This window comes from Coenobita brevimanus, chromosome 6, assembly GCF_032717465.1.
Source record: "Coenobita brevimanus isolate Jiangsu-jjx chromosome 6, ASM3271746v2, whole genome shotgun sequence".
Classification (NCBI taxonomy): domain Eukaryota; kingdom Metazoa; phylum Arthropoda; class Malacostraca; order Decapoda; family Coenobitidae; genus Coenobita; species Coenobita brevimanus.
Genome location: NC_136959.1, coordinates 55,171,945 through 55,199,108, shown reverse-complemented (window position 1 = coordinate 55,199,108; position 27,164 = coordinate 55,171,945). Strand labels below are relative to the sequence as shown.

Below are 27,164 nucleotides of genomic sequence, written 5' to 3'. Positions count from 1 at the left end.
ATGGGAACAGCAAATACAGTATATATCAAAGTCCTCCTCCTCTCTGTCCTACGATCTCTACCTCTCCCTTTTCCTCTGACACCCTCCTTCACCCCTACTACCTTCCATTCCTATATGAAACACTGTGCATGCAACTCATCTCCCTCTCTTGTACTATCACCAGCAAAAGTTCACCAACAAAACCCTGCCAGTTTTATGTCCCACATTTCTCTTTCTAACTGAAATGTCAAAGAGCATCAGTCCATCTCACAATCTTTCACTGTGTGCTTCTTATGGCTATCAAATTGAACTACTTCATGCAACATCTTCCACTGTAACAACTGGTAGGGAAGTGTCAGTGAGCTGTTGATCATGATGGTACATTTTCCTACCATGAGTTCACTTCCTCCATGCTTTTATGCTTAAGTCCAAATCCCCTCCCTTCTTCCTTTTCACCTTCCCAAACCAGACCTGTGGTAGTCATGAACACAGTAGATCTTGTTGTCCACATCCACGGTGAAGGGCACTCCATCCAAACACTCATTGCAGATGCAGCATCGGAAGCAGCCTGGGTGGTAGGATTTCCCCATTGCTTGCAGGATCTAGGAAACAGTGGCTGGATTAGAGGTAGGCACTTTCAACCCTTACAGTATGATGATATATTATTAATAATCTCCTTGCTACTACTGGACGAATTTATTCAGACAAGGGAGACCTCTTACAATGAAGGGGTTAATGAAAGCTGCACCTAACCCATCCAGTTTGAAAAGACTCTCCGTAGAAGAAAATCATCAAGAGAATGCAAAATTGAAATAGAAATAGCCTACCTGGAATGAAGGGGGTTAACAACGTATGGCTTAAAAGAGTGACCTGGGGATGGAATAGTACAACATCCATCAATGATATGATCTATGTATATTGGTATGAATTGATAAATACTACAGATCAGTCACTTATGGTTATAAAGATATTTAAAAAAGGGATGGATATGGCTAATGGCAAGTATAGTAGGCATGGGATGATGTGAAATATTATCAACGGAAATATAAACCAAATGTTGTTAATACTCGTCTCTATACCTATTAACTCGAGCCCTTGCTCAACTTTCATTATACTGTATTATTATTTGCCTAATACAGTGCATCAGCTTTCGTCCATCATCTTAACTGTTTTATTCCAGTTACAGTGCTGCACTCTAAAATATACAATGAACAGGGCTTACAATTCACAGCAAATAATAACAAAGTACAATATCTACGGTGGCTGATGTGTTATGGTAGTAATGATGAAGGTAAACTGATATTGCACAACCATGTTAGCACACTTCATTCATTCACTGCCCTTTCTGCATCAGTGATAACCTTTTTTACCATCATCTTTGCTATGAACTCTAAACACTGTTTACCCGCCCCCCTCTCCCCTCTCTCTCTAACTACAACTCCACAGCTTCATTGTACTGCTTCTTCTCTTCTTTCTAATTTCTCTCTCCATGATGATATTTTCAGTCTAACTCAATATACTGTCATCATCTTAGCAGCAAATTTCCCTGATGTTGATGGCTTATGGAATCATCATCATCAACTGAAATACTGTACATAAGACTTTTCTTCAAGACAACTTACTTGTTACACAATCTACTTCTAGTTTCATGTCTCACAGAATCTGCATCTCTAAAATCAAACACTTGTGGATACTATTTCTTTCTACCCAACTGCTACCTTTCTCTTTTATCTTTTTTTTGTTTTTCTTCTCCCTTCCAGTTCTCTCTGTAACATCCAATACTCTGTCTTCCATACACCAAATGCAAACAGAGAAATTGGTAGTACAAGTCAATGTAAAAACAGTTTCACTGTTGCAGCTGTAAAATAGTAACCAGTTTTCACAGTGAAGCCCAGAGTATCTGATCTTCATACCGTCTGGTGACAAATCACAAGACCAATAAAACCAGTGCTCTATTATACAGGTATATACAATAATCACTTCCTGGGCATTACAGAAACCAGTCAACATAGAAGTCAATTACATCTCCTTTCCTTTTCACTCTCCTTCACTTCTAATACTGCACTGTAATTATATCTTCCTACATTTCTGCTGAATTATATTCCTAAATTTCACTGTCCTACTGCAGATGGTTTTTCACATAACAGAACTTGGCCACTCATCCCAAAACTTGAATACTAAGTCACGGTTGCATGCAATTCAATGAGCATTACCTGTGGGGTAGGAATAAGCCTCCTTGGCTACTAGATAGATAAATCTTCCAGTCTGACTACACTTAGCCACCACCTAAGCTAAAAGGAGTCAGGATACTGTTCAGGTTATTGCTGCTCTAGCACAGATTATTTTCTCTACTGGTACAGATTCTTCATAACCAAGTATATTACTGACAGTACATTCTATACCTGATCTTAAATTACAGTTTATGAGGTCTTGACTCCTTCAACCTGTGGCCTTCATTATTTATTTTTGCTGCTACATGACTATCATATTCAACATAGGTAAGCACCCTAGTAATGACTAATATAACACTGAGTGTAAAAATAAATGTAACCACCATGGACAGGTTAACATCTAGCATGCAAACCCCTCCAATACCCTTTAGGCTAGCATGCAAACCTCTCCATTACCCTTTAGGCTCCCTCTTGTCCTACATTTCTCTTCTCTCAATTTAACCTATTATTCTCCTCTCTCTTCATGACCCTTTGCTTCAATTACCATCATCAGAATGAGATGTATATCTTTCCATTCTCCTCATCCTCCTTTTCCAGTTCACTCTTATCTCTCTGTTCTCCTCATCCTCCCTTTCCCTAAATTTTTCTCCACTCTCTTTAATATATCAGTCTCTCTTCCGCTCCACTTATGATCTCCATCATTCCTTCTCCATTTACCATCTCCATAATGAGGTGTCCGCAGATGGCACACTTCTCTGCAGTTTGTTGGAATCCAGAGTAGAGATAGTCCTCCTCGCAGTAGACCTTGCCATGGACATTATAGAAGGCCTTCCCCCTTAGTGCACGACCACAGGAGCAGCAGATGAAGCAGTTGGTGTGGTAGAGATTGCCCATTGCTTGACATGCCTGCCCAGCACCCGTTACTTTGTCCCCACAAGTATGACACACGCCTACCACAAAGAAAGGCAAGGTTAGAATAACAATGGAAAAATTCACAACCCCCACATATACTGTACAAAATTATGAGAGGTCTATATATCCATCTACCTATCTACAGCCAGATGCCATAATCCCTTAAGGGGTGGCTGTTTGTCTATGAGTTAGTTGTTTTACGGGGAGAGGCACTAACCCTCCACCAACCCACTTGTTATCACGTAGGGATCACGTGTGGGTTGGTTATATGGTTACCACCCAGCACTGTACATGGTTTTCTGGCTTACAGAAACTACTAGGCTTGTCAATCAATGTAAAGCCACCTAAAAGGAAAGAAGAGTAATAAAAGGTGACATTAAAGATGGGAGAAATACAAAGAATGGAGGGTAGACACAAAAAAGAATGATAATGGTGATGGAAAAATTAGGCACCACTGCATCAAGTGAGCGGATGATGGTCGCCACCACTTACCATAATATGGGAGGTAATGAGTAAATACTTAAGGAACAATGCAGTGCAGTTGCTACAATAATAAAAGTAAAAGGACAGGACGAATGAAAGGAAGAAAACAACATGAACTACAATGAAGCATAGAAAGAAAAAGCCCAGTTCATAGATAACAGACAGAAAAAAGAAATACCAGAATACACAAACTCATAAGCACTGTACTCTTACATTTAACTAAGTTTGCCATGATGCTGGTGATGAAGTTTTGCAAAACACCATAACTTCTCTGAGTCCTGACGATGTATTACCCCAGTTTTCACTTCTTCACATTATGGCATTAACCTCAAGACTTGCCGCGAATTACAATTTCAGATTATTTCTTTTCAGTCACCAAAAACTTCATTTTTATTACCGTAGGTTATTGCATTTATACCAATACTAATCCTTTTTTTCCCCTAATAGAATACAATTATTTTCCATTTTCTATTACCGTTCTTTATTACAATACAGTATTCTTGTTTTCCCACGACACAGACTTGCACAATTTATTTTCAACACAGTCTTCAATATGCAACTTCTGAAGTTCTACTGTCAAACTGAAGGCTGCCCTTTATGTAATCTGATTCTAGAAAGAATGCAGGTACTGAGTTAAGGTGTATGTAAATTCTCATAAAACGACTCTGAGCTTTGTGAGAAATTTGTATGGTACTGGCTGAAATGTACATGTATGTATGCATGAAAGTCACCTTTGGAGAAGGTATGCACTTTCTATATTAAGCAGCTGTCTGAGGGTAAGAGGAAGGTGTGAAGGAGGTATGAGACCAGAATGAACAATGATGCAGGTGCTGACAAGATAGTGGTATATGGACTGATGATGTGAGGATGTTGGCAAGTTTATGACTGACATTACTAAGGATTTCCAATGATGCTGTAAGAGAATGATTAGCAACAAATATTGCAGTGTGAGGTAGTATGAGGTGTATGAAATATGAGGGAGGTAGGCACAAGAGAGGAGTTAAGAGAGGAATGAAAGATAGATAGTAGGGAAGATATTACATTACTGTGCTGGAGAAAAACACAAAAGGTGTAAAATGAGAAAGAAGGACACGAATGTTGGGATATGAGGTAGTATGAGGAGGTGTGCAAGGGAAGTGTGAGGGTGTATGAGCAAGGTCAGGGATGTAGGATTACTGAGTGGGCTTGGGGTATGCAAATTGCTAGGGAGAGGGCGAGGGAGGAGAGTGGCAGAGTGAAGGGGAGAAAAAATACTGTAGTAAAAGATGGAGAGTGGATAGGAGAGAGACGGAGTGAGGGGGCAGAGGCAGTGTGAAGTAGAGTGAAATATATTAAAAGAAAAAAAAAAAAAAGTACATGGATGGACAGTGTGTGTGTGATGGGTAAATATGAGAAGCAGCAATAACTGTGAAGATGATAAACAAATTAGGAGAGCAATACAAAATAGGATTAGCAGAGACAAGTGGGAAAAAAAAAAAAAAAAAAAAAAAAAAAAAAAAAAAGCCAACGGAGGGAAGAAGGGAGGGAGACAGTTATCAGGGCAAGGGAATTGAGGTTGGGGAGGAGAGAAGAGAAAGATAAAAGGAGTCAGGAAAGGTGAGGCAGATGAAAGGGGCAGGTGAGAAAGATAAGAGAAACAAGGCATGCAGGGAGGTAGGGATATGGTGATGGTGATAAAGCTACAGAATGAGGTCAAAGAGAACAAAAGGATATGAATACCTCACAGTGCCACCAACACTCAAGAAAGCAAGGAAGAGAAAGACAGCAGGAGGGAGGAAGGAAGGAGGAAGAAAGAATGAGGGTCTGAGGAAGATATATGGGGGGAAATGTGTAGAGATGAAAAGAGAGCAGAGAGAGGAACAGAGGAGAGGAGAGGCGACAAGGAAGCAGCTAAAACACACAGAACTGTCACACTGGTTAGTTGGCTGGCTCACTGACTTGGCCACAACCTTCCCCCTCCCTCCCTGCCATACCCCCATCCCACTCCCCTCTCACTCCCCTCCCTGCCCAATCCTCCCTTCCTATTCAACTCTCTCTCCTTTCCTCACTCTACTCCCACCCTCCATTCTCTCCCCGCCCTGCCCAACACTCCCTCCCTTCCTCCTCTCGGGCCTCTCCCTTCCCCTCCTCTCTCCTCCCTATCTCTTCCCTCCCTGCCCAACCCTTCCTCCCTCACTCTCAGGCTTTTCCTCTCTTCATGAATCTCCCTTCCTTCTTCCTTCCCTTCCCAGCCCTCCCTCCCTAACTCTCAGCCCTTTTCTTGCCTCCATACTTCTCCCTACCATCCCTGCTCAACCCTCTCTCCCTCTCATCCCTTTCCTCCCCCTTCTCTACCGATCCCTTCCTTCCCTTCCCTCCCCTCCTTACCCAACTCTCTCTTCCTCACTCACAGGTCTTTCTTATCCCCTCCCTGCCTAACCTCCCCCCCCCCTTCTCTCTCTCTCCCTCCCTCCTTCTTTCTCAAGCCTTTTCTCTCCCTCTCTTTTGTCACCTCCTATCCTCTCCCCTACCTCTCTTCCCTTCTCTCCCCTCAGTCTCCCTTCTCTCTCACAGTGCTGGTTTACTGTCCTTGCTCCTCCTCTCCTCTCCCCTCCCACAACTGCCTTCCCTCCCTGCCTCTCTATTCTACTCTCCCTCCCCACTAGCCCTCCCCACCCACCCCGTATCTTTCCTCAGAACATTCCTCTCCATTTCCTAATATTCCACTTCCTCATTTTCCCACCCCAAATTATCTAACTTTTCTCATAACTCCTTGCCTTCTCCACCACATTCCCTTTTTCCTACACCTCCACGCTCTCATTCCTCCCCACCCTACCTATCCCTCTCCCCTTTCTCCCCTCCCTCCCTACCTCCCCACCTACCTCCCCATTTCTCCCCTCCCCGCCAACTCACTCTCCTGCTCCCCTTCCAATTCTTTCATTCTCCCTTCCTACCTATCCATCCTCAAATCTCTCCCCTCCCTCCCTATTATCCCCTTCCAATGCCCCCCCCCTCTCTAGCTACCCCCTCCCCTCTTTTTTTTTTTTTTTCCCGTCTGCTAAATAAAATCGCCAGTCATACGCTGCAGTATAAGTCCTCGATTACCCGCCAGAATGTATATAGTAGTTGTTTAAAGCCATTTTGGTTCCCTAGGTATCTCTTGTGCGCAATGAAACTTTCTTAGATTCTCCAAAATATAAAGTAATTTAATTCGCAGCTAAAAGGTTAATAAATAATGCCCTAAGATCCCCCCCCCCTGCCCTGTGACCTCTACTCTACTTATTCATTACCCTCTGTATCCCTTTCTTCCTTACTCTCTCCTACGCTCTAGCCAACATTAACCCACAGATGATATTCTATCCTCTCTCGTAAGCACTCCTAACCCCCACTCCACCTGCCTCTCCCTCCTCCCACTCGCATCCCCTCCTCTTCCATCTTTTTCTTCCCTTCCCCCCTTCCCTTCCCTCTCTCTCCCTATCCCCTTCCTTGTCTATTCCTCCCCGCCTCCCACTCTCTTCCCCTCCCCTTCCCTGCCGTTCCCCTCTCCTCTCCCACTCTCCTCCTCCCCTTCCTTGCCTCTCCTCCTTTCCACCTCTCTCATATTCTTCCACCACCATACCACAATCCTTGACTCACATATCACGACAGCCTTAACTACGAAGTCAACAGACTGAATAACACTAACAACAACAACAATATAATAAGAATAACAATAATATAATAATAATAATAATAATAATAATAATAATAATCTACACATTATAATGATCATATTTCTGTACTGACTCATTTCTAGCCTTTTCACATCGAGCGGAGGCAGCCGAAGGCAGCCTTCAAGTGACCAATGATAATAAATAATAATAAAAATAATATTAATGATAATAATAACAATAATAATAATAATAATAATAATAATCCATCCATCCACCCACCTAAACCTGTGTTGTACCATGAGGAGCGTAGAAGCCCGGGGCTAGGCAAATTGGTCCTGACATTTCAGCTGAGAGTGACCAGCCTCGCTCATCTCTGAGTGGCATTACGTGAGCAATAAACCCCAACCATCCCTTGGATATGAACCTACACAGGCTCAATCCGACTGGAGTGCCTTAATTACCCACTAAACCACCAGGCGCCATAATTTGGTTATATAGTTACCACCCAGCACAGTAAATGGTTTCCTGGCGTACAGGAAACCAATTGACTTGCACTCAGTGTTGAGTCACCCGTAAACAGAAGGAAGAGGAAAAAACAAAGGAAAGAATGGCATAAGAGGACGGAAGGAAAGAAGGAAGGAAGAGAGAAAAGGGCAGCCACCCGAGAGCACCACTACATCGAGTGAGTGGATGGTGAGCGCCCCCACCTACCACCAAATAATAACAATAATAATAATAATAATAAATAATAATAATAATAATAATTATAATACAGTAGGGTAATAATAGTAATAATAATAATAATAATAATAATAATAATAATAATAATAAAATAATAATAATAATAAAAACAATAAACGGTCTATCATCTTGTTTTTTCTCTTCGTCCCCTCAGGAGCGTAAGGGCCTGGGGCTTGGCTACTGACTCGACGTTTAGGGCAAAGGTGATCAGCCTCGCTCTTCCCTGAGTGTCATCATGTAAGTAATAAATACCAACCACCTCTCAGGCTGAAATCCTTACGGTCCCATCAGGTTAGACAGCTTTAACTCAGCGGACCATCAAAAGCTCAATTCGTTCTATAGTTACCACCCAATGTAGTAAATGGCTTCTATTACAGGGAACCATTTGGTTTGTCACTCTGTGCAGTCACCAGATGCACAACAGTTGATGGTGGACGCCATGATAAGTGACATACCACTAGTACTGTTACAAGGTTCTTTATTCACACGTTCAATGCGTACTCGCTGGCACACTCAGGCAAAGTTTTAGTCTGCCTACTGCCAAACTGTTTAATCAAATGAAAACAAATGAAAGTTATAACTAGTATGGTACTACATTTATCACATAATATCACTGAATGTGATGACTTGGGTTTTGTCTGACTTCAACAGACACATGGTATTGTTTTTCGTCGAGTTTCTTTGTTTCTTCGTTTGTTTGTTGGCAACATTATGGAAAAACGGCTGAATGAAATTACATGATACTTTCAAGATATGTGGGCACTGATCCCACAAGAGATTAAATTTTGTAGGTAATCGAGTGACCCTGAAAGGTCAAAATCAAGGTCACAGATGTTCAAAGGGCTGTAACTTGAAACCGGTTGAAGACGGAGATATTTACTATTAACCCGCCGCTTCCTGGCATATTTTTCACCACTGACCTCCCTCCCCCCCAATCCCGGCAGACTTTGGATTTTATTTTTCTTGCTCAAACCTCTGCTTTTAATGAGAAACAATGGCAAGTCACAAAAAAAGTGCTCACCTGAGCTTATAAGTGGTCTAAACAGGTGACCCTCCGAACACCTGATTCTGTGTTCTCTGGAGCCATGCTGCGGCTGTCACGTTTTCTATGGTAGCGGTAACTATTGCAAACCATTCAGAATAGGTAGATATTTGTTCATTTGGTACGAATTTTTAAGTATGTAGTACAAGAATATATTGGTTTTCACACAATAATATGGGCGATATAAGCATTGTTTCACTCACTGAACACATCAACATTCCGCACCTTCCTCAGCGACGTTACCTTCTCATCACTTTTGCTCGTTTCTTCCCCTGGTGCCACATAGTCTTTGTCCTCCACATCGTCATCAATTGGGGAATCACTCTCGCCTTGAATTTCGTACTGTGGTGCAACATGTCTTTACTGGCCAGGTCACTGCTAACAGGTGAGTTGCTGAGACAGTGGCGTGCAAAGGGGGGAGGGGGTCACGCGGGGAAAGGCAGTGTCGCAGCCTGGTGGGGGCTAAAGGAAGGTCTCCTGCATACGCCTACCAAAAATCACGCGCGAAACTTGAAAAATGTTCAAATGACGGACCTCGCAATTGCAAAATGTATCAATACGTTGACGGGAGTCAGCATGACAAAAAGTTAAGACGTATCCATACGTTAACGGGATGCCTCGGGTTAAGAACATCCATGAACTCGTAATAAGGGTTTTATTTGGCATCAAGAACTTTGACCATGAGTGACCTTGAAAGGTCAAACTCATGGTCACGGATAATCAGGGGGCCATAACTCGACACTCATTGAAGATACAGCAGACAAATATTTACTACTATCAACATACAGGAAGTTCCACATGGGCTTTTAATTGGTACCATGACCTTTGACAGCAAGTGGCCTTGAAAGGTCAAATGCAAGGTCACGGATTTTCAGAGGGTGTAACTTGAAAACATTTGCACCATTACCTTAGACTTTAATTGTGTACTGACAATAAATGGCAGTAACGATTAAGTATGGAACAGTAATGAAATAACTACTGTCGGGTGACGTTTGTTGCACCTGACACCACTTATTATAGTAATTATCTGACTTCTTCAAAACTCAATCCATGGTTTAACCCTTTGACAGCTAGAATCTCCACAGAAAAAAAAAAAAAGTTCTTTTCTTCTGGCATTTGCCTGTATAAATATTCTACTGCAGCAACCGTGGCAATAGGGCCAAGAATCAGTGAGGTAAGGGAAGCCCCGTGTATCAATGCGTTAAATGAGTGTGAGAGATGATGTTATGATAAACTAACCATCTGGGGTGATGGGGAAACAGGTGGTCGTGCATCTCCCATCAGAGGGGATATGCTGGCTGGTGAGGTGGGGGGTGGGATACGATATTCGGGAGGAAGGGGAGGCGGAAAGCAGTGATATTAAGGTGGGCGATGGGGTGATACTAAAGCAGAGGGACGGGGAAAGGGTGAGATACGGGGAAAGAAAAGTATTGGGTGAAAGGATGGACAGGAGGAAATTGAACAAGGGAGAAGGGTGGGATGACCGTCAATCGTGTACAAGTGTCAGCAATAATACACCTTGACGCGGCGTTCTTTTCATCACCATACTAGCCGTCCTACCCTTCAAAATATTACCAAGCTGTCCAATTACTCTTCTCCATTCCACTCTACCCTTCAAAATACTACCCAAGTTCTCTAATGACAGACCACTCCGCCTTACTCTTCAAAACAATATCACATTCTCCACTTACTCTTCTCCCTCGAAATGCTCTCACATGAACTTCAAACTCCAAGTTACAATGCTTCCACAATACGGTTCCCAGATATTTAACACTATCTCCCTTCTCAAGCACCTCAATTCCATGTGAGGGGAGGGATATGAACACGGCTCCCATAGATTCAATATTATCTACCTCCTCAAGTACCTCACTTCCAATGTGAAGGGAGGGGTAAGAACACACGGTGAGAGGAAAAAGTGCGGGAATGGGACGTGAGAAGGTAAAACAGATGATGGGAGACACACACACATGAAGGGAGAATCAAGGATGGGGATAAAAGAGAGTAACAGAAAGACGATGCAAGGAAAGCCGTTGATAGAGCGAAGATAGAAGGGATGTGGTACGTGGTAGTATGGGTGAGCGGGAGATTTATGAGACAAAAGTGAGGAAGATGTGACCAATGAAGGTGAGGTGTGAGGGTGGAGTGGAAGAGGGGATTGAGGGCTTGCAGGTGAGGATTACCAAACCGAAAAAGTGAGGAGGCCAGACAAAAAATAAAAGGGAGGGGGGAGAAAAGTGAGGACAGATGAAGAGAGAGAGAGAGAGAGAGAGAGAGAGAGAGAGAGAGAGAGAGAGGGAGGGGGGGGGCAGGGAAGAAAGTGAAAGACGACATACGAAAAAGGATAGGAGCATTAAGAAAAAAAAAAAGGTAAAAGAGAAGAAGAGAGAGAGAACAGACAAGAAAATACAAAAAGCGAAAGGCAAGGAAATTGGAAGACAAGTCAGGAAATACAAATGGAGGTAAAAGATGATGATGAGAGATTTAAGAGAAGGGAAGAGACACAAGAATCACAATTCCTCTCTCTCTCTCTCTCTCATATAACCATTTAAGCGAATTAAGATGAGCAAACAACCCCCCCCCCTCAGAGAGAGAGAGAGAGAGAGAGAGAGAGAGAGAGAGAGAGTATGATACAGTGGTGAGGGAAGAGTGACGAGAGGAAAGGAGAGGAGAGACGAGATGGGAGAAAGGGAAGGGAAGGGAAGGGAAGGGAAGGGAAGGGACGGGAAGGGAAGGGATGGGGAGGGAATGGATGGGAAAGAAGATGGGGAACAGACATGTGGGGAGGGGGTAAAGGAGTGGAGAGGACGGGAGGGGAGTGGAGGTGAGGGGAAGGGAGAGCCCAGGAGGTGAGGGTAGAGGGGGTGGGGAGAGATGATGGGTGTAGAAGAGGATAGGGAGAGAAGGTGAGGGTTGAGGAAGAGAATGGAGGGGTGGTGAGGGAAGAAGAGTAAGGGGAGAGGGGGTGAGGGTAGAGGAAGAGAAAGGAGAGGAGATGAGGGGAAGGGAAGGGGAAGAAGCGAAGGGAGAGAAGGAACGAGGGAAAGGGAATTGAGACGAGAGGAAAAGAAGGGGAGGAGAGGGGAGGGGAGGGGAGAGGAGGATGGAAGGAGGGGTAGGGGTAGGAAGAGGAGAGGGGAAAGGGGAGGGGAGTACAGAGTCGATGAGTGTGCCAACCATGTCCCCCCCCCATCACCACTCCCCCCCCTTACCCCACCTAAGTCGCAACAAGAAATAAACCTACACAAATAACTACCACACGCACACAAACACACATTCTCTCTCTCTCTCTCTCTCTCACACACACACACACACACACACACACACACACACACACACACACACACACACACACACACAAAACCACGTACCGGCAAATATAGTAAAACATACAACCAGACGCCCAAACAGGTCGATGCAATCAGCTGACGCATGTAAACAAACTAGTGATCAGGTGATAAGAAGTGTGGAAACCTTGGCCGCCACAACACATTATTAAACCTCTCTGCCCAAGAACGTTCTACATAATTTAGTCCTGCTACCTACAGACGACTCTTTGTGTTCAGGGGAGGTTTACTGTAGTGGTGTAATGAAATATATATATATATATATATATATATATATATATATATATATATATATATATATATATATATATACCATCCTGCTTGAAACGTCTCTTCTACATAGATTAAAATGTATTCACCCTAATGAATTCACAACGAGAGGTTTTCCCTTGGCTGGACAACACTGTGTGGTGGTTATGAATTAAAAACAAAAATACTGCCGCATCATCGTATTCTAAATACAAACTAAACTGAAGCAAGAACCGAAACTAAACTAAGAACAAGTTAATTAAAGAACGTGATAAAGCAAGTAATTAGATCATGATGAGATGTTACACCGATCCTCATTAAGTATCTAATTAAGGCTAAGAGAATGCTTACATTAAACAAATCAACCAGGACACGACAGGGCAAAAACATGACTCCCTCCCCCTCCAACATGCTTTAAGGGCAAATAATGACCGTTCGAGTAATTAACTTAACGAGACACATGAACACAATTTGCAGGTGACCAGGACATGTAAGAGAGAGAGAGAGAGAGAGAGAGAGAGAGAGAGGGGGGGGGGATTACGGGTACGTAGTCATGAGATGGGAATTTAGTGGGTAACTGAGATAACTGAGATATGACACCTAACAATTTGCTTCTCCAAGAGGCAGCTGGAGGTCTTTTCATCATGAAATGCCACCAGGGGCGTAGGCCATAAATATTATGGACCCTTACACTTTGAAAGAGGAAACAGGATGACTACAGTAATATAGCAACAAAACGTAGGCCTACACTAAAATGATGAAGCGTATAATAAAATGAGACATTTTGACCATGCCCAAGGTCACAAACTACACACTACAAATATCCCATCACAATATGTGAAGCAACTGCAGAGCCAGAGAAAGAAAATCCTGAAGGGCAAAATATATTAATAAATTTCAGCAGTAATCCAGTAACATGATATTATTCTAACCTTACTTCCTCCCTTTTCCTTATACCCCGTGCCAGCCCCTTTACTCCTTCTTCACCATTCTAGGGGGAAAAAAAAATCCAACTAATACTTGGGGTGGCAGGGATCCAGAATTACCAACAGAACGCACACGAAGTTAAGATAGGTAACTTACTATTATAATTATTTGCTTTTTCTAGTACACGTCTCTCTCTGATCTGCTTATATCCGAGTCCCTAACTTTACAGTGGAACGGGGGAAACAAACTGAGTTCACCAGTCTGACCGGCCGGCCCGAGAATCGAACTCGAGCTACAATGAGAGAAATACAATATTAACAGAGTGGGGACTCAAACGGATTACTAAAACAATATAATAGGTACATTAACTCTTGCATTATGAGAAGGTATTTTTGTAGCTTATCGCTGCTATCTCCTGACAATTTTATTCATCTTAGGAGACACTTTTACAAATGCAAAGGTATGATATAGTTTTCATGGACTCTTTCGCTAACAGAGGTCCTTCCTAAATTGAATGAAATACTCTGACAGCTTCAAGAAAAAAAAAAAAAAATACAACAGTCGTTCTCTAACTGAAGGGATAAATCTGATACTGTACTGTCCAAGAAAATTTAAAAGTATCTGCCCAAGAGGCCTCCCTTAATGTCAGTAATATCGCATAACTAATGAAAATATGTCGTCATCGTGAAAGGGTTACCACTTTACCAGGGAAAGTATACAGTAAACTTTTAAAATACTGTGGGTAAGCAGTCTGGTAATGCCAACATACTAAATTCAACAGTCAAGCTTCAAGCAGACTAAACAAATACTTGCTGTCCTTCACAACTGGGTCTATTTCATTCCTGTTATCACCAGACGATTTTATTTCACTTAGGAGAAACCACATGTAGTGTTGACACTACAGAGGAAATATCACTAAACACCCTGAATGCAATTACGCTTTTTTAAAACTCAAATACTATAACATATAATATGAGCTCTTTACAGGGGGCTAAACATATAATACGAGCTCTTTACAGGCATAAAAGCCTTGCATGAAGGTACAGTTTTTATTAATAATCCATTTACACGACTGGGGCTCCTGCAAAATAAAGTAAGGTTTAGAATTCTTCCAACCTATTGAATATTACTGCTAAGTTTACCATGACCTCATCAGATTCTGTCTCATTATCAATGAAGTGCATAAGAACTACTGACAGCAAACAGTATTAAGATGATACACGAAATATGGTGATGCTGTAACCTGAAGATGAAAAAAGAAATACAAAAGCGATTAATCCCTTCAGAACGATGACGTCTTGAGGCTATTCCCGCTGCCTCTATACAATTTTATTCAACGTCGGAAAGACCTCTCCTAATGAAGATGTACATGAAGGTTATATCTAACTCATATTCAAATCTGTCCTAAACTGAATAAAACTGCTTGAAATGCAACAATAAAATACAAAGCGCTCCCATACTGAAGTGGTAGAAATACGTAACGAGAAAAAACTGAATAAGCAGATATACAAAAGGTCGTAAATACAGCACTGTTAAAATGTAAACACACACACACACACACACACACACACACACACACACACACACACACACACACACACACACACACGTTCGCCTAATATGTAACTTTCTCTTACTCACCTCTGCTGGCTTATATTCCTACGGTGAAAGAGGTTTGTTACCGTATGTTTCTTTGCCCATGGATGATCCTCTTTAATACGACGCGTCAGGGAGAAAAGTGGCGGATATGCTCCAGCTGTGAAATATTAGAAACTTCTGCCCTTGATTGTATATACTTTTACTGTCCACTCGGACCGAAATTGATCTTTACACTGGTGACCTCTAGATACATGTGTGAACGAAATGTATCTGATATAATCCTCGGCCATATGGTTGGTATGCCTAAGTGAGATATGAGCATATGCAGGTGCCAATGAGATATATATTTGGCAATATCGGTGTATGCGGTTGCAGATATTCAATGGCGTTTGTGTAAAGATAATTTTTGATCCCAGCGTACAATGAATACTGTGCTCACCATAATACTCTCCCTCCTGTTCCTTCTTCTCCATCTCCTCCTCTATCTGTTGGGTTAGGGCCTCCAGCTTCCTTTCTGCCTCGCTCATCCCCTGGTGGTGGAAACAGATGGGAAAGTTAATGGCGGGCGCCGGATCAGTGGGGGGAGATGGCTGCACTGTATGAATGAGCAGGTGAATGGATGGATAACGTGGAACAAAGGAGTACAAAGGAGATCTAACAGCAACAGACCTACTGGTCCTTACGAGGCTGTTGTTACTAATAAAACTATGTCTATGCTATCGAATTCTATTAGCCAATGATAAGGATGGGATGGCAGATGGGAGACTGGATGGCTAAGATTATAGATGGAAAGATGGTGTAGGATGTGAGGTTAAGTATACTCGTATGGTGGACAGAGGAGGGAAGGAAGGAAAACCTGAAGGATGGATAAGTGGACGGACAGATGGATGGATGATTATGAAGATGGACGAGTAAACTAAAGAACAGAGAAACTTAGAGCTAAACACTTATATCTATAACATACAAACATAACCAGAATGAAACCCAAAGCAGCCATGATGACAGGGATGAGAACTGACAGAAGTTACATGCAAGCGATGAACAACTTCATCGATATAAGTAAATGCAAACAAAACATTCAAACTTCTTGTTGCTCTAAGTTCCGGTACTTTAAAATACATTAAGTTGAAGACTTAAAAAACAAATCATAACAAATGAATCACATCACTGAACACTTCAACTGAGAAACAATGTCATGTACAGCTACTGATTGATACCATATTAGGACGAACAAAAATAAAGGAGGTAAGCTAAATATACAAATTTTCTGGTTGGAAATGCCGTGGCTAACATTACCGGTACTTATATTTGGCAGTTCAGATGCCAGTTAGTTCAACAAGCTCCTCTGTATTATTCCTCTGCTCGTGTTCCCGAGTTACCTACCCATGATCAAGAGTTTCATGCAAGGAGGGGGGGGGGGGCGATGATTACACTGAAGGATCAATACAGCTCGTGATGTCCACAGAAGATTAACTTATTTTCAAGCAAATATGCATGTAACAACGTCAACACTTACGACAGATTAGATGTGAAATATTGCAAACAAGCAATACATTGCATCCCTATGACGGCTGGGCAGCTATCTGGAGGTAGGATCATCAGACATTTTGCAACGTCCATTATCCATAGTGTCACTGTTTTGCATGGAGATTGCACAAATGGTCTTTTTGATCAACTGTATCAACCGCATCAACTAGAAATGACCTACCAATCATAAAGACAAGCCCAACGATACGATCCTACTGAAGATTTTCATACTTGGGCCCCATGTGGTGCCGGTATGTCTTGGAATACACTCTCCTGAGACGCTGACAAAAAAGGCACTTACATGCCATAAAGCCTTTTTCCGTACTGCAATATTATAATACTTACGTAGACCCCATACCGTACTCATGTCCCAGTATCACTCCGGATATGTTACATCTGACTAATTCTCAACAGATTTGAGGTTAATATGAAGTATTGTTCTTTATAGCGTTAACAATAGGCATTGTTTTGTTACGTGCGTCACACCTAAGCATCCTTGGAAGGCACAGTAAAAAGACACTTCTTGGGTTGGCCAAAAATAGTTTACTACTAGTCGTAACATTCTTGCTAGCCATGAGGGGCCCAAACGCAATCCCAGGTAAGAGTTTGATGTGAGGTACCCAGCGTTGCCACCCTACAACATTACTGATTTTACGTTAAATATATATCCCTTGTCATCTTCAATATTCACCACTTAACGACCTCTAATCTATTTGTCTGAGAGTTATGCCCTTTAGTTATGACAATTACTAAACTGGAATGTTAACAGCTTTATTTCCTTAATGCTGCTGCAGTTTCTTAACTCCTCCATCCCATTATTTTGGCGAACATCGTATGACGATTTTGAACAGACAGCAGGATCACTCAGAATTCAGGGATTATAATAACTCTCCATTACCCCCTCAGACGAAAATATTCGGTTCTAGAGTGGTCTTTCTGACTTGAGGACCCTTAGTAACCTCAAGCGTCGAATCTCTGTTTACATTTACAATTGTAAACAGTTTTGGGAGGTTATCATGTGGTGTTACTATTATTATCACGTGGTGTTACTATTACTGTCCCACAACAACTTACAAAACAATCAGCAAAGCCCAAGACGCCTTGTTAAGGGATATATGATAATGACCTGACACCATGGAGCTGGAATCGGCGGCACTCCCACAACCTGAATACTAAGTCCTGGCTGCAGGAAATCTGATTAGTCTATGTAGGATTGAGTCTCCTTGGTTAATAGACAATGATCCTCCATTCTTAATACACTGACCATCAACTGAGCTGAAAGGGACTAGAGATCGACAGGAAAAAAAAAAAAAAGTCCTGCGCATGGCTTTGAATGGTCATCAGAGCTGTATTGCCATTTTCACAAGCAAACTTTTGCAACTAAAAATGGTATATAAATAATCTCCATACATGTTACACAGGAAAATGTATAAATATGATTGTCATCACTAGTCTTCTGAGTACTGTAACCTGCTTCCCCCACGAAATGCGCTCAAGACAACTGATGAACTTTGATAAAGATGACAAACTGCACTGAGCAGTACATAATAATACGGAGGAAATTAGAAACCATACAAAGCAAATAATTAATCGGCGAGGCAAACCACACACATTAGCTATCGTGGCGGGAACACCCCGTAGGATTTATTCACGCTCCCATCATGTACCCCTCCAACCCTCTCCATTAATTAAAACTACCCTCTACTTAAATGTATATTAACCCTGGCATATCAAAATACACACTTAACGTTATAAATTCCTAGCTCATGCAATTCACATGATACTAAAGTATCGTGCATGTCAAATTTCATCAGACTCAGAAGTTAATTGCTATTATTAACGCTGAAATTATTAACCAAATGTTACATTCTTTCAACGTTCAATTGACGGCACTAAAGTAAACAAAACTGCAAAACAGACTAAATACTAAGAATATCAAAATTAATTACACCAACCTTACTCTACTCAAGTTCCTATCAAGATGCATGCAAACAATGCAAATAAAATGAAAATATAAAGTATGAAAAATACATGAATATAAAAAATAGGAAATTCCGCCTTACCTGTCCATAGCTGTGTCCGTAGGCCATCTTGGATTTGTATACGGTGCGTTGTTTGGTTATAATTACTACTTTGTACTGTTTTGTGTTCGTTTCTCCCGCTCACCACTCCAGCGTTCCTCAGCTCCACATAGCGTCAATTTCGCTGTACGCAGTGGTATGAAGGTGAAATACGCAACGATGGAGTGGCCAGGTACTATGATAGTGAAGGCGGGGGCATTATGAACAAGGGGTACAATGGGCCATAATTTCGCTGGTTTCGGAGACTTCGCAACAACTCTTCCTCAGTTACTTATTTTGAAAATTACACTTTAATATCCTCTTGTATGCTATCGATACAAACTATGTCGATATAAAATGACGTAGGTAATGCAAAAGCAACAATAAAGTGCTGAACAAAATAAATCGTCCAGGGAAAGGTGTTACGAAGTCTCCTATGCCAATAAAAATACAGCTCAGGGATAGATGAAATATGCACATTTGGAATGAGGATTGATAAAGTGAATGTGCAAAGAAGAAGGTGGAAGAAATACTCATGTTGATGGAATATACACTGTGAAGACGAAATCAGCAATAACAAATCTGAACCGAGCACAAAATCTAAGAACTCATGACAGGTAATGTGCGCTCATGGTAAAAGTACTAACGATGTTGCCGGGCAATCACTAACTTAAGTACGCACAGCAAACACACGAAAATTAATGATGGAGGATTAACTGAGAGTGTGTGGTGGTGCTGTGGACTGTGGCAGCTGTGATAATAACAGGAGCTGTGGGGGCTGTAGTATTGGTAGCTGTGGCAAAGGCGATTGTCCCTCAGACTCCTACGATATCCCTCACAAGATGAATTGCATCTTTTAGCCCGACTGAAATATCCAAGTGCCTTCATACCACCGAAAAGATGAACACAGAGGTTCTGAACCTTGAGTACTGGGGAACGACAAATTATTTTACTGACTAACGCCAAACGATTTTAATCGTCACTGAAAAACGTTCCCAAGGTCTTAAGAGTAGCCAACTGATTGTCTTTATTCTTTTCAAGTGAACAAAAATTCAGTAATGGCTGAGAACAAGGATGGCTGTATATGTGGCAATGGTGGAAGTAGAGCTGGTGGTAGTGGCCAGGGGTAAATGGTCCCCTGCCACACCTACCACCATTTACAACCACCACCACCACCACTTTGCATGCGTACCTTGGCATCCAATCACAGTCCTCACACCTACCAATATTTTCACTCCTATCACCATCTATGTCTTTACCACCATCTTCCCCACTACGACTCTTGCCCCTGCCACCAGCCTAGACTGTAAATCAACCAACATTATTGCTCCCTAATGGTCTCTTAAATTCCTTTCACAATTTCTTCAACAGCCACTAATAACTACCGCACCTAACTCTTTCTCCTCCGTAATTCACATGCCTTCTTTACTTCTAGCTGCCATTATTCTGACTCAAACTTCTTTGTGTGTTATTCTTTCTGCTGTCTCTCCTGCTCGTTCTTCCTCCTCCTCTTCTTTACTCACTCTACCCTGAGGAGGACACTGAAGCAAGGTCGCTTTATTCTCTCCGCTCCGCACCTGACTCCCTCCTCTCTCTCTCCCTCGCCCTCTCTCTCTCTTTCTCTTCCATCCTCACTATTTTTCCACTCCCATTTCGTCTCATCTCTTTAAACTTTCATCTTTACCCTCATCTCTCTCCACTCCTCCTCCTGCTCTCTCTACTTTCAGTTTCTTCCTACTACCGTTACTATTTCTCTCTTCCTCCCATCCCCCCAACTCTCCTTCTTACACTTCCACCTCATCTCCACATTCCACCCTCCCTCCCTCCGCTCCTCCCGGCATTCCCTCCTTCACTCAGTACTTCTGTGTGTGTGTGTGTGTGTGTGTGTGTGTGTGTGTGTGTGTGTGTGTGTGTGTGTGTGTGTGTGTGTGTGTGTGTGTGTGTGTGTGTGTGTGTGTGTGTGTGTGTGTGTGTGTGTTTCCTTTCCTCTATGCCTTCCTTTCGCAGCTATCAGAATCTGCTTGTATAACTGTAAACAGAGTAAGAGTGCATAATCACAGACTCTATATCTTTATGACATGTTATTTGTATATACGATGCTAAGTCTACTGTGTGTAAATGTGGATGCGTTAGATGCTCCACGTTCAAACTGTAGTAGATGAAAGCCTGCTAACTTCGTGAGAAATGGCTGGGTTAGAGAATATAAGACCAAATCAAGGTAAGTTATGTCAAGGTTAGCTTTAAGATGTCAATACTGAGGGTATGGTAGATTAAACTGAAGTGCAAATTAAGGGTCTGATTACGGAAAGGATAGTCAGGTTTCACTGTGCGTTTAGAGGTTATGGTGAATATGATTAGATAAGGGTTTGGTTAGATTAGGGAAGAAAAGGTAATGTTTGGTATAAAGTTGTATTACACGAATTAAATCAGGTTAGTTAAAAAAAAATAAAAATAAAAAATCCATCACAATTTCTTCATCCCCGGGCATCAAAACTTCTAAAGGGCATCAACACCACATCCCCTTTTCCTATACGGCGTCAACATCGCATTCCCACTTTCTATCAGGTGTCAACATAACGTTCTCATTTTCTTTACGGCGTCAACACCATAACCCCATTTTCAACAAGGTATCAACATCACATCCCGTTTTCTAAACGGCGTCAACACCACAAACCTTTTCTATACGACGTCAACACAACCCAATTTTCTGCACGGCGTCAACACCATAACTCCCATTTTCTATGTGGCATCAACACTCAGTTTTCTGAAAGGTTTTAACACTGACCCCATATCCCTCAATTTTTTGGTTTCCTTCAACACAACACGTTCACCTGGTACAGTTAGGGACAAAAATTCGCTTACTGTTGCATCATAAAGACAACCATCAGTGTCCTGGGAATTACAAGAAATATCTCCCAGCTTACGAATACTAGCCACAAGAAGGAGGCAATACAGAGTAGGGTGAAATAACTGGCGAACTTTTGTCCCCGGACGTACACACAACCCTAGTCTGTCCACAGGCTACTGAATGAGCAATGAGTAAGATGTATGAGGGTGTAGGTGAGTATTGGTGGATAGTGATGGGTGGGATATGTGTTGAGATGCATACGAGTGGATGAGGGTGGGTGCAGGTGGATGTAAGCTATGTGGGTAAATATGAATGTGTGTGTGTGTGTGTGTGTGTGTGTGTGTGTGTGTGTGTGTGTGTGTGTGTGTGTGTGTGTGTGTGTGTGTGTGTGTGTGTGTGTGTGTGTGTGTGTGTGTGTGTGTGAGAGAGAGAGAGAGAGAGAGAGTGGGGGGGGGTTAAGTGGGCATACGCGGATGTAGGTATAGGTCAGTGCACAGGGTTGGCAGTGGGTGCAAGAGTTGAAAGTACAGTAAGTGGGTGGAAAAGTACAGTACAACAGGGAGTGGATAAATACGATACAGTAAGTGGGTGGAAAAGTGGAGTACTTGGGTGGGAAAGTACAGTGCGTGGGTGGAAAAGTGGAGTACGTGGGTGGGAAAGTACAGTGCGACGGTGGAAAAGTACAGTGTGTGTGTGGAAAAGTAGTGCGAGCTTGGAAAAGTACAGCACGTGAGTGGGAAAGTACAGTACGTGGATGGAAAATTTAACTACAGCAAGTAATCGATGGTGTTTAATCCATTTCAACATGATGAAGTACATTTTTATTTATTTATTTATTTTCTTCTATCTCCATGTAATATTATTCTGTTTAGAAGATATTTTTCGAAATGGAAGGGTTAGATATAGCCTTCAAATGAAAGGTCTGCCCAAGCTAAATACAACTGTTTCGTGGTAGCTACACTTAAAACGAACAAACGCGGACTGAAAGAGTAAAATGTAAATAATAAAAGATAAAATGGACGCAGGTGGACGGAGGAAACGGCATCAGAGTGAAAGGAATGTGGGGAAAAACTTTACATGAGAGAATGAATGGCGGAAGAGACAATGGAATTTGTGGGAAGGATAGGAAATGGGTGTGTAGGGGTGGCTGTGCGTGAGAGTAGGTACATGTGGGTGTGGGTGTACGTAGGCATGAATGGGTGTGGGTGGGATATGTTGTTAGTGAGGGTGGGAGGTGAAAGGTCTAGGAATGACTAGGTGTGGGTGTGGGTGTTCTGGGTGTGGGTGTGGGTGTTCTGGGTGTGGGTGGGGTGGGGGTGGGGTGTGAGTGGAGGGTTTAGGAATAAGTCTCTGTGTGTGTGTATACCTGAAAATGGTCGTGGTGGTGGGGGGGGGGGTGAGTGAACGTGGGTAGGCGTGTGGGTGGGTATAGCAAGGTGTGGTAAGGGTGCAGCAACATACTGACGATGTAGGTGGGTATAATGAACATGCAGGCAGGTGCAGTGGTACAGGTGGGGGTAGTAATGGTATACTGTAGGTGTGATGACAATGGGTGAAGGAATGCCAAAGGGTGTACGCTTGGAAGGAAATGAATAGGTGGAAGAGTAGCTCCATGGGTGTGACACGACGTAAGGGAGTGTACATGGGGTAGGGGAGAAAGTAGGTGTGGGGATGAGAGTTGTACAGGAAGGTGTGGGGTGTATCGGTGAGTGTAGACGTGGGTGTGGGGTGTACAGGTAGGGGTGGGGTGTACAGGTAGGGGTGGGGCGTATCAGTAGGTATGGGGCGTATCAGTGGGTATGGGGTGTATTGGTGGGTATGGGGTGTATCGGTGCATAAGGGGTGTACCGGTGTGTATATGGTGTATCGGTGTGCATGTGGTGTACCGGTGGGTATGGGGTGTATCAGTGGGTCTACAGGTGGGTGTAGGGTTTACAGGTGGGTGTGTGGTGTACAGATGGGTGTGGGGGTGTGCAGATGGATGTGGGGTGTACAGGTGAGTGTGGTATGTACTGGTGGTTGTGGAGTGTATCGGCAGGTATACAAGTGGTTGTGGCGAGTACAGGTGGGTGTGGAGTGGACAGGTGGGTGTGAGGTGTACAAATGAGTGTGAGGTGTACAAGTGGGTGTGGGGTGTACAGGTGGGTGTGGAGTATACAATGGATGTGGGGTGTACAGGTGGGTGCGAGGTGTATTGTGGGTGTAAAGTGTACGGGTGGGTGTGAGGTGTGCAGCTGGGTGTGGGGTGTGCAGGTGGACGTGGGGTGATGTGGGGGGGCTGAGGTGAGTGTAGGATGTACGGGCGGGTGTGGAATGTATTGGTGGATGTGGGGTGTGCAGGAGGGTGTGGGGTGTGCAGGAGGGTGTGGGGTGTGCAGGAGGGTGTGGGGTGTGCAGGAGGGTGTGGGGTGTGCAGGAGGGTGTGGGGTGAAGTGGGGGAGCAGAGGTGGGTGTAGGGGCGTCGAAGTAGGTGTGGAGTGCAGGGGTGGGTGTGGGGGTGTACAGATTTATGTCGTGTGTAGAAGTGGGTGTGGGGTGTAAAGTGGGTTTGAGGGAGTACAGATAAATGTGGGGTGTACAGGTAAGTGTGGAGTGTTCAGGTGGGTGTAGGGTGTACAGGCAGGTGTGGGGTGTACATGTGGGTGTTGGATGTACATGTAGGTGTAGGATGCACATGTGGGTGTGGGGTGAACAGGTTGGTGTGGGTGTACGGGTAGGTGTGGGTGTACAGGTGTATGTGGAGTGTACAGGTGGATATTGAGTGTACAGGTGGGTTTGGGGGTGTACAGGTGGGTGTGGGGTGCACAGGTTCATGTGGGTGTGGGGTGTGCAAATAGGTGTGGAGTGTACAGGTGGGTATGCAGGTGAGTTTGGGGTATACAAGTGGGTACCGTATGTGGGTGTGCAGGTTTCGAGTGCCGCGTATACAGTAGGTGGAGTGTGGAGTGTACAGGTGGGTGTGGAGGTGTACAAATCGGCGTGCAGGTTAGTGTATAGGTAAACAGGCAGGTGTGGGGGTGGGCTGAAGATTACAGTAAGTGGGATGTAGGTGGATATCAGCTGGGTGTGGATGGGTGTAAGTGGAAGTAGGCAAGTGAGAGTGTAGGGAGATGTAGGTGAGGTAGGCAAGTGGGAGTTAGGTGGAGTTCAGGTGTGTAGGTGGATGCATGTGGGTGGAAATGGCAGTAAGAGAGTGAGTGTAAAAGTGGAGGGGAAGCAGCGAATGAGCGGGTGTAAGTGATAAGCTTGTGTAAAATAGGTGTAAGTGGGAGTAAGGAAGCGAGTGTATACGGGGTGTAGGGGGAGCAAGCGAGTGGAACTAAGTGAGGTGTTGGTGCTAAGTGGGAGTAAGTGGGATGTAATTCAATGTACGTGGGTGTAGGGTAGTATAGGGATTTTGTAAGTGGCTCAAGGGGGTGTAGTTTGATGCAGGCTAAACATGAGCAGGGAAATGATACACAAGAGTCGGACTGGTGTGTAAAAGATATGTAAGTGGATGTGTAAATGATGTTTAAGTAGGTGAACGTGGGTGTTGGGAGTGAGCGATTCTAGAGAGCAAGTGGGTGTAGGGAGCAAGTGGATGTAGGGAGCAAGTGGGTGTAGGGAGTAAGTGGGTGTAGGGAATATGTGGGTGTAAGGACTAAGTGGGTGTAGGGACTAAGCGGAAGTAAGTTAAGAACGAGTATGGGAGTGTAAATGTCAGCTGGGAAGTGGAGGTAAGTGTAAGTGGATGTAGGTGGGTGTTTGTGGGGTCTGGGTGGGTGTAAGGGTGCTCCCACACTGAAGACAAGGCAATACACACTACACTCCCTCCTCCTCCCACCACTGCCAACCGACCACTGTCTCCCTCCTCCTCCTCTTCCCCTCCTCCTCCTCCACCACCTAGTCCTCCTCCTCCTCTTCCTCCCCCTCACTCCTCCCATCATACCCACGCCACACCTCACCACATCCTCCCTCCCTTTACCTCCTCCCCTCACCTCCCTCTTCCATCCCCTCTACTTCTACATCTTCTTCCTCTCTGTCTCTCTCTCACTCATTTCTACAGTTCTCTCTCTCTCTCTCTCTCTCTCTCTCTCTTTCTACTTCTGTTCTTCCTCAGTCTCCCTCTCCCTCATTTCTAATTTTTCAATTCTCTCTCTCTCTCTCTCTCTCTCTCTCTCTCTCTCTCTCCCCTAATGCGCCTAGCGTTTGGTCCGCGTATACGCTGATCAACGAATACATGCAAAAAACACACATACATACATACATACACATACAGAATACATACGATATACATATAACGTCCATAACATTACTCAAGCATACATTTCTCATACACATATAGTCATACATGTTACTACACATTATATATACATAGGGCCTAAGTACATTAACATACCGCCGAAACATAGCTACATTACGATATATCAGCATACAGGTACATTATCAGCCTTATTCTCGCTAGCATCAAATTTTAGTAGTACTCCTTGGCTATTTATATTGCAAACAGAACCTTAATATCCATGACCATGATACTGATGTACACTACTGATGTCAAAATTATATACATTAAATGAAATACCAATGCAAACTAAAGTGATCAGCAAAATATATCGTTATGGATGAGGTGCTCAGAAATATCTACGGCTCGCACTGTGTGGAACACAGGAGGCTTCATAGAGCGTCTTCCTTAGCGATTTAATCTGCTTATTGCAACCCAACACTGCCCTTTATATTACTTACATCGTTTAAATCTCCACACACCTTGCACCAGTAACATACAAGACAATACCAAAAAGTGGCGCAATGATGTCTCCAAAGCCACCTTGAATACAACCTTCAGGCAACCAAGAATAAGGTTGTAAAACGTAGGGCACCACGACGCATATACCCCTTCTGTATTACGGTTTAACACACCACCAGGAACGTCAGCCAGGAATGACACTCGCGCTGTCGTTTCAAAACTAACCATAGTTTTTTCTCGGAAATATGCTCAATGTGTTTCCCAGGCAAAATTACAATAACGGTACTAAACTCACCAAACCTAGCCCAGCGTTAACCTATCCCACTAGGGCTGCTTGGCTGAGGGCGGTGGTGCTGAACCGTAATACAAAAGGGAAATATGCCACCGGGACAACACCAAAAGCTACAAACACTCTACCGTTAGCCATTCAAGGATGTTTTGTTCTTTGTTCTTGGTCTTCTCGGACGATTTCATTCAGCTGAGGGGAGATTTCTTGCAGTAAATGAGTTAATGACTGCTACAAGTCCTCCTGTTCAATATCTCTCTTCAAGTCGGGTAACTCGTATGGTAAAAAAAAAAAAAAAAAAAAAAAGTGTAGAGAGAGTTAATGCAGCCCCCTACAACAAACACAGCTTACTCCAACTCTTGCTACATGAGTATACTTAACCTTCTCACTCCGATGACGTATTTTATAACCTATTACTGCTGCTTCCACAATATTTTAATCAACTCTGACACTTTTGGGATGGTACGTGTTGATATGGTCATCAAACCTCTTCTTTACTACAGGTCAGTTCTATGTTGGTTAAACGGTGGCATCAGGATTTGACTAAAAATAATACGTCCTTGAACTGAAGGATTTAGGTCACGCATGTATCTGATATTCTAATATAAACACTAACATAGCCACATAGCTACTCAGTATTC

The 27,164-nt window shown here is 43.2% G+C and overlaps 1 protein-coding gene across 1 annotated transcript in view; it reads right to left on the bottom strand.

Moving 5' to 3' along the window:
* Positions 1–27,164, bottom strand: part of jub (LIM domain-containing protein jub) — a 132,837-nt gene that overhangs the window by 37,425 nt on the left and 68,248 nt on the right. The window contains exons 2-4 of the mRNA XM_080272301.1: positions 15,519–15,609; positions 2,868–3,100; positions 451–581 (exon numbers count right to left, since the gene is read on the bottom strand). Of these exons, the coding sequence (XP_080128427.1) occupies positions 451–581; positions 2,868–3,100; positions 15,519–15,609 (455 nt within the window). The remainder of the gene's footprint in view (positions 1–450; positions 582–2,867; positions 3,101–15,518; positions 15,610–27,164) is intronic.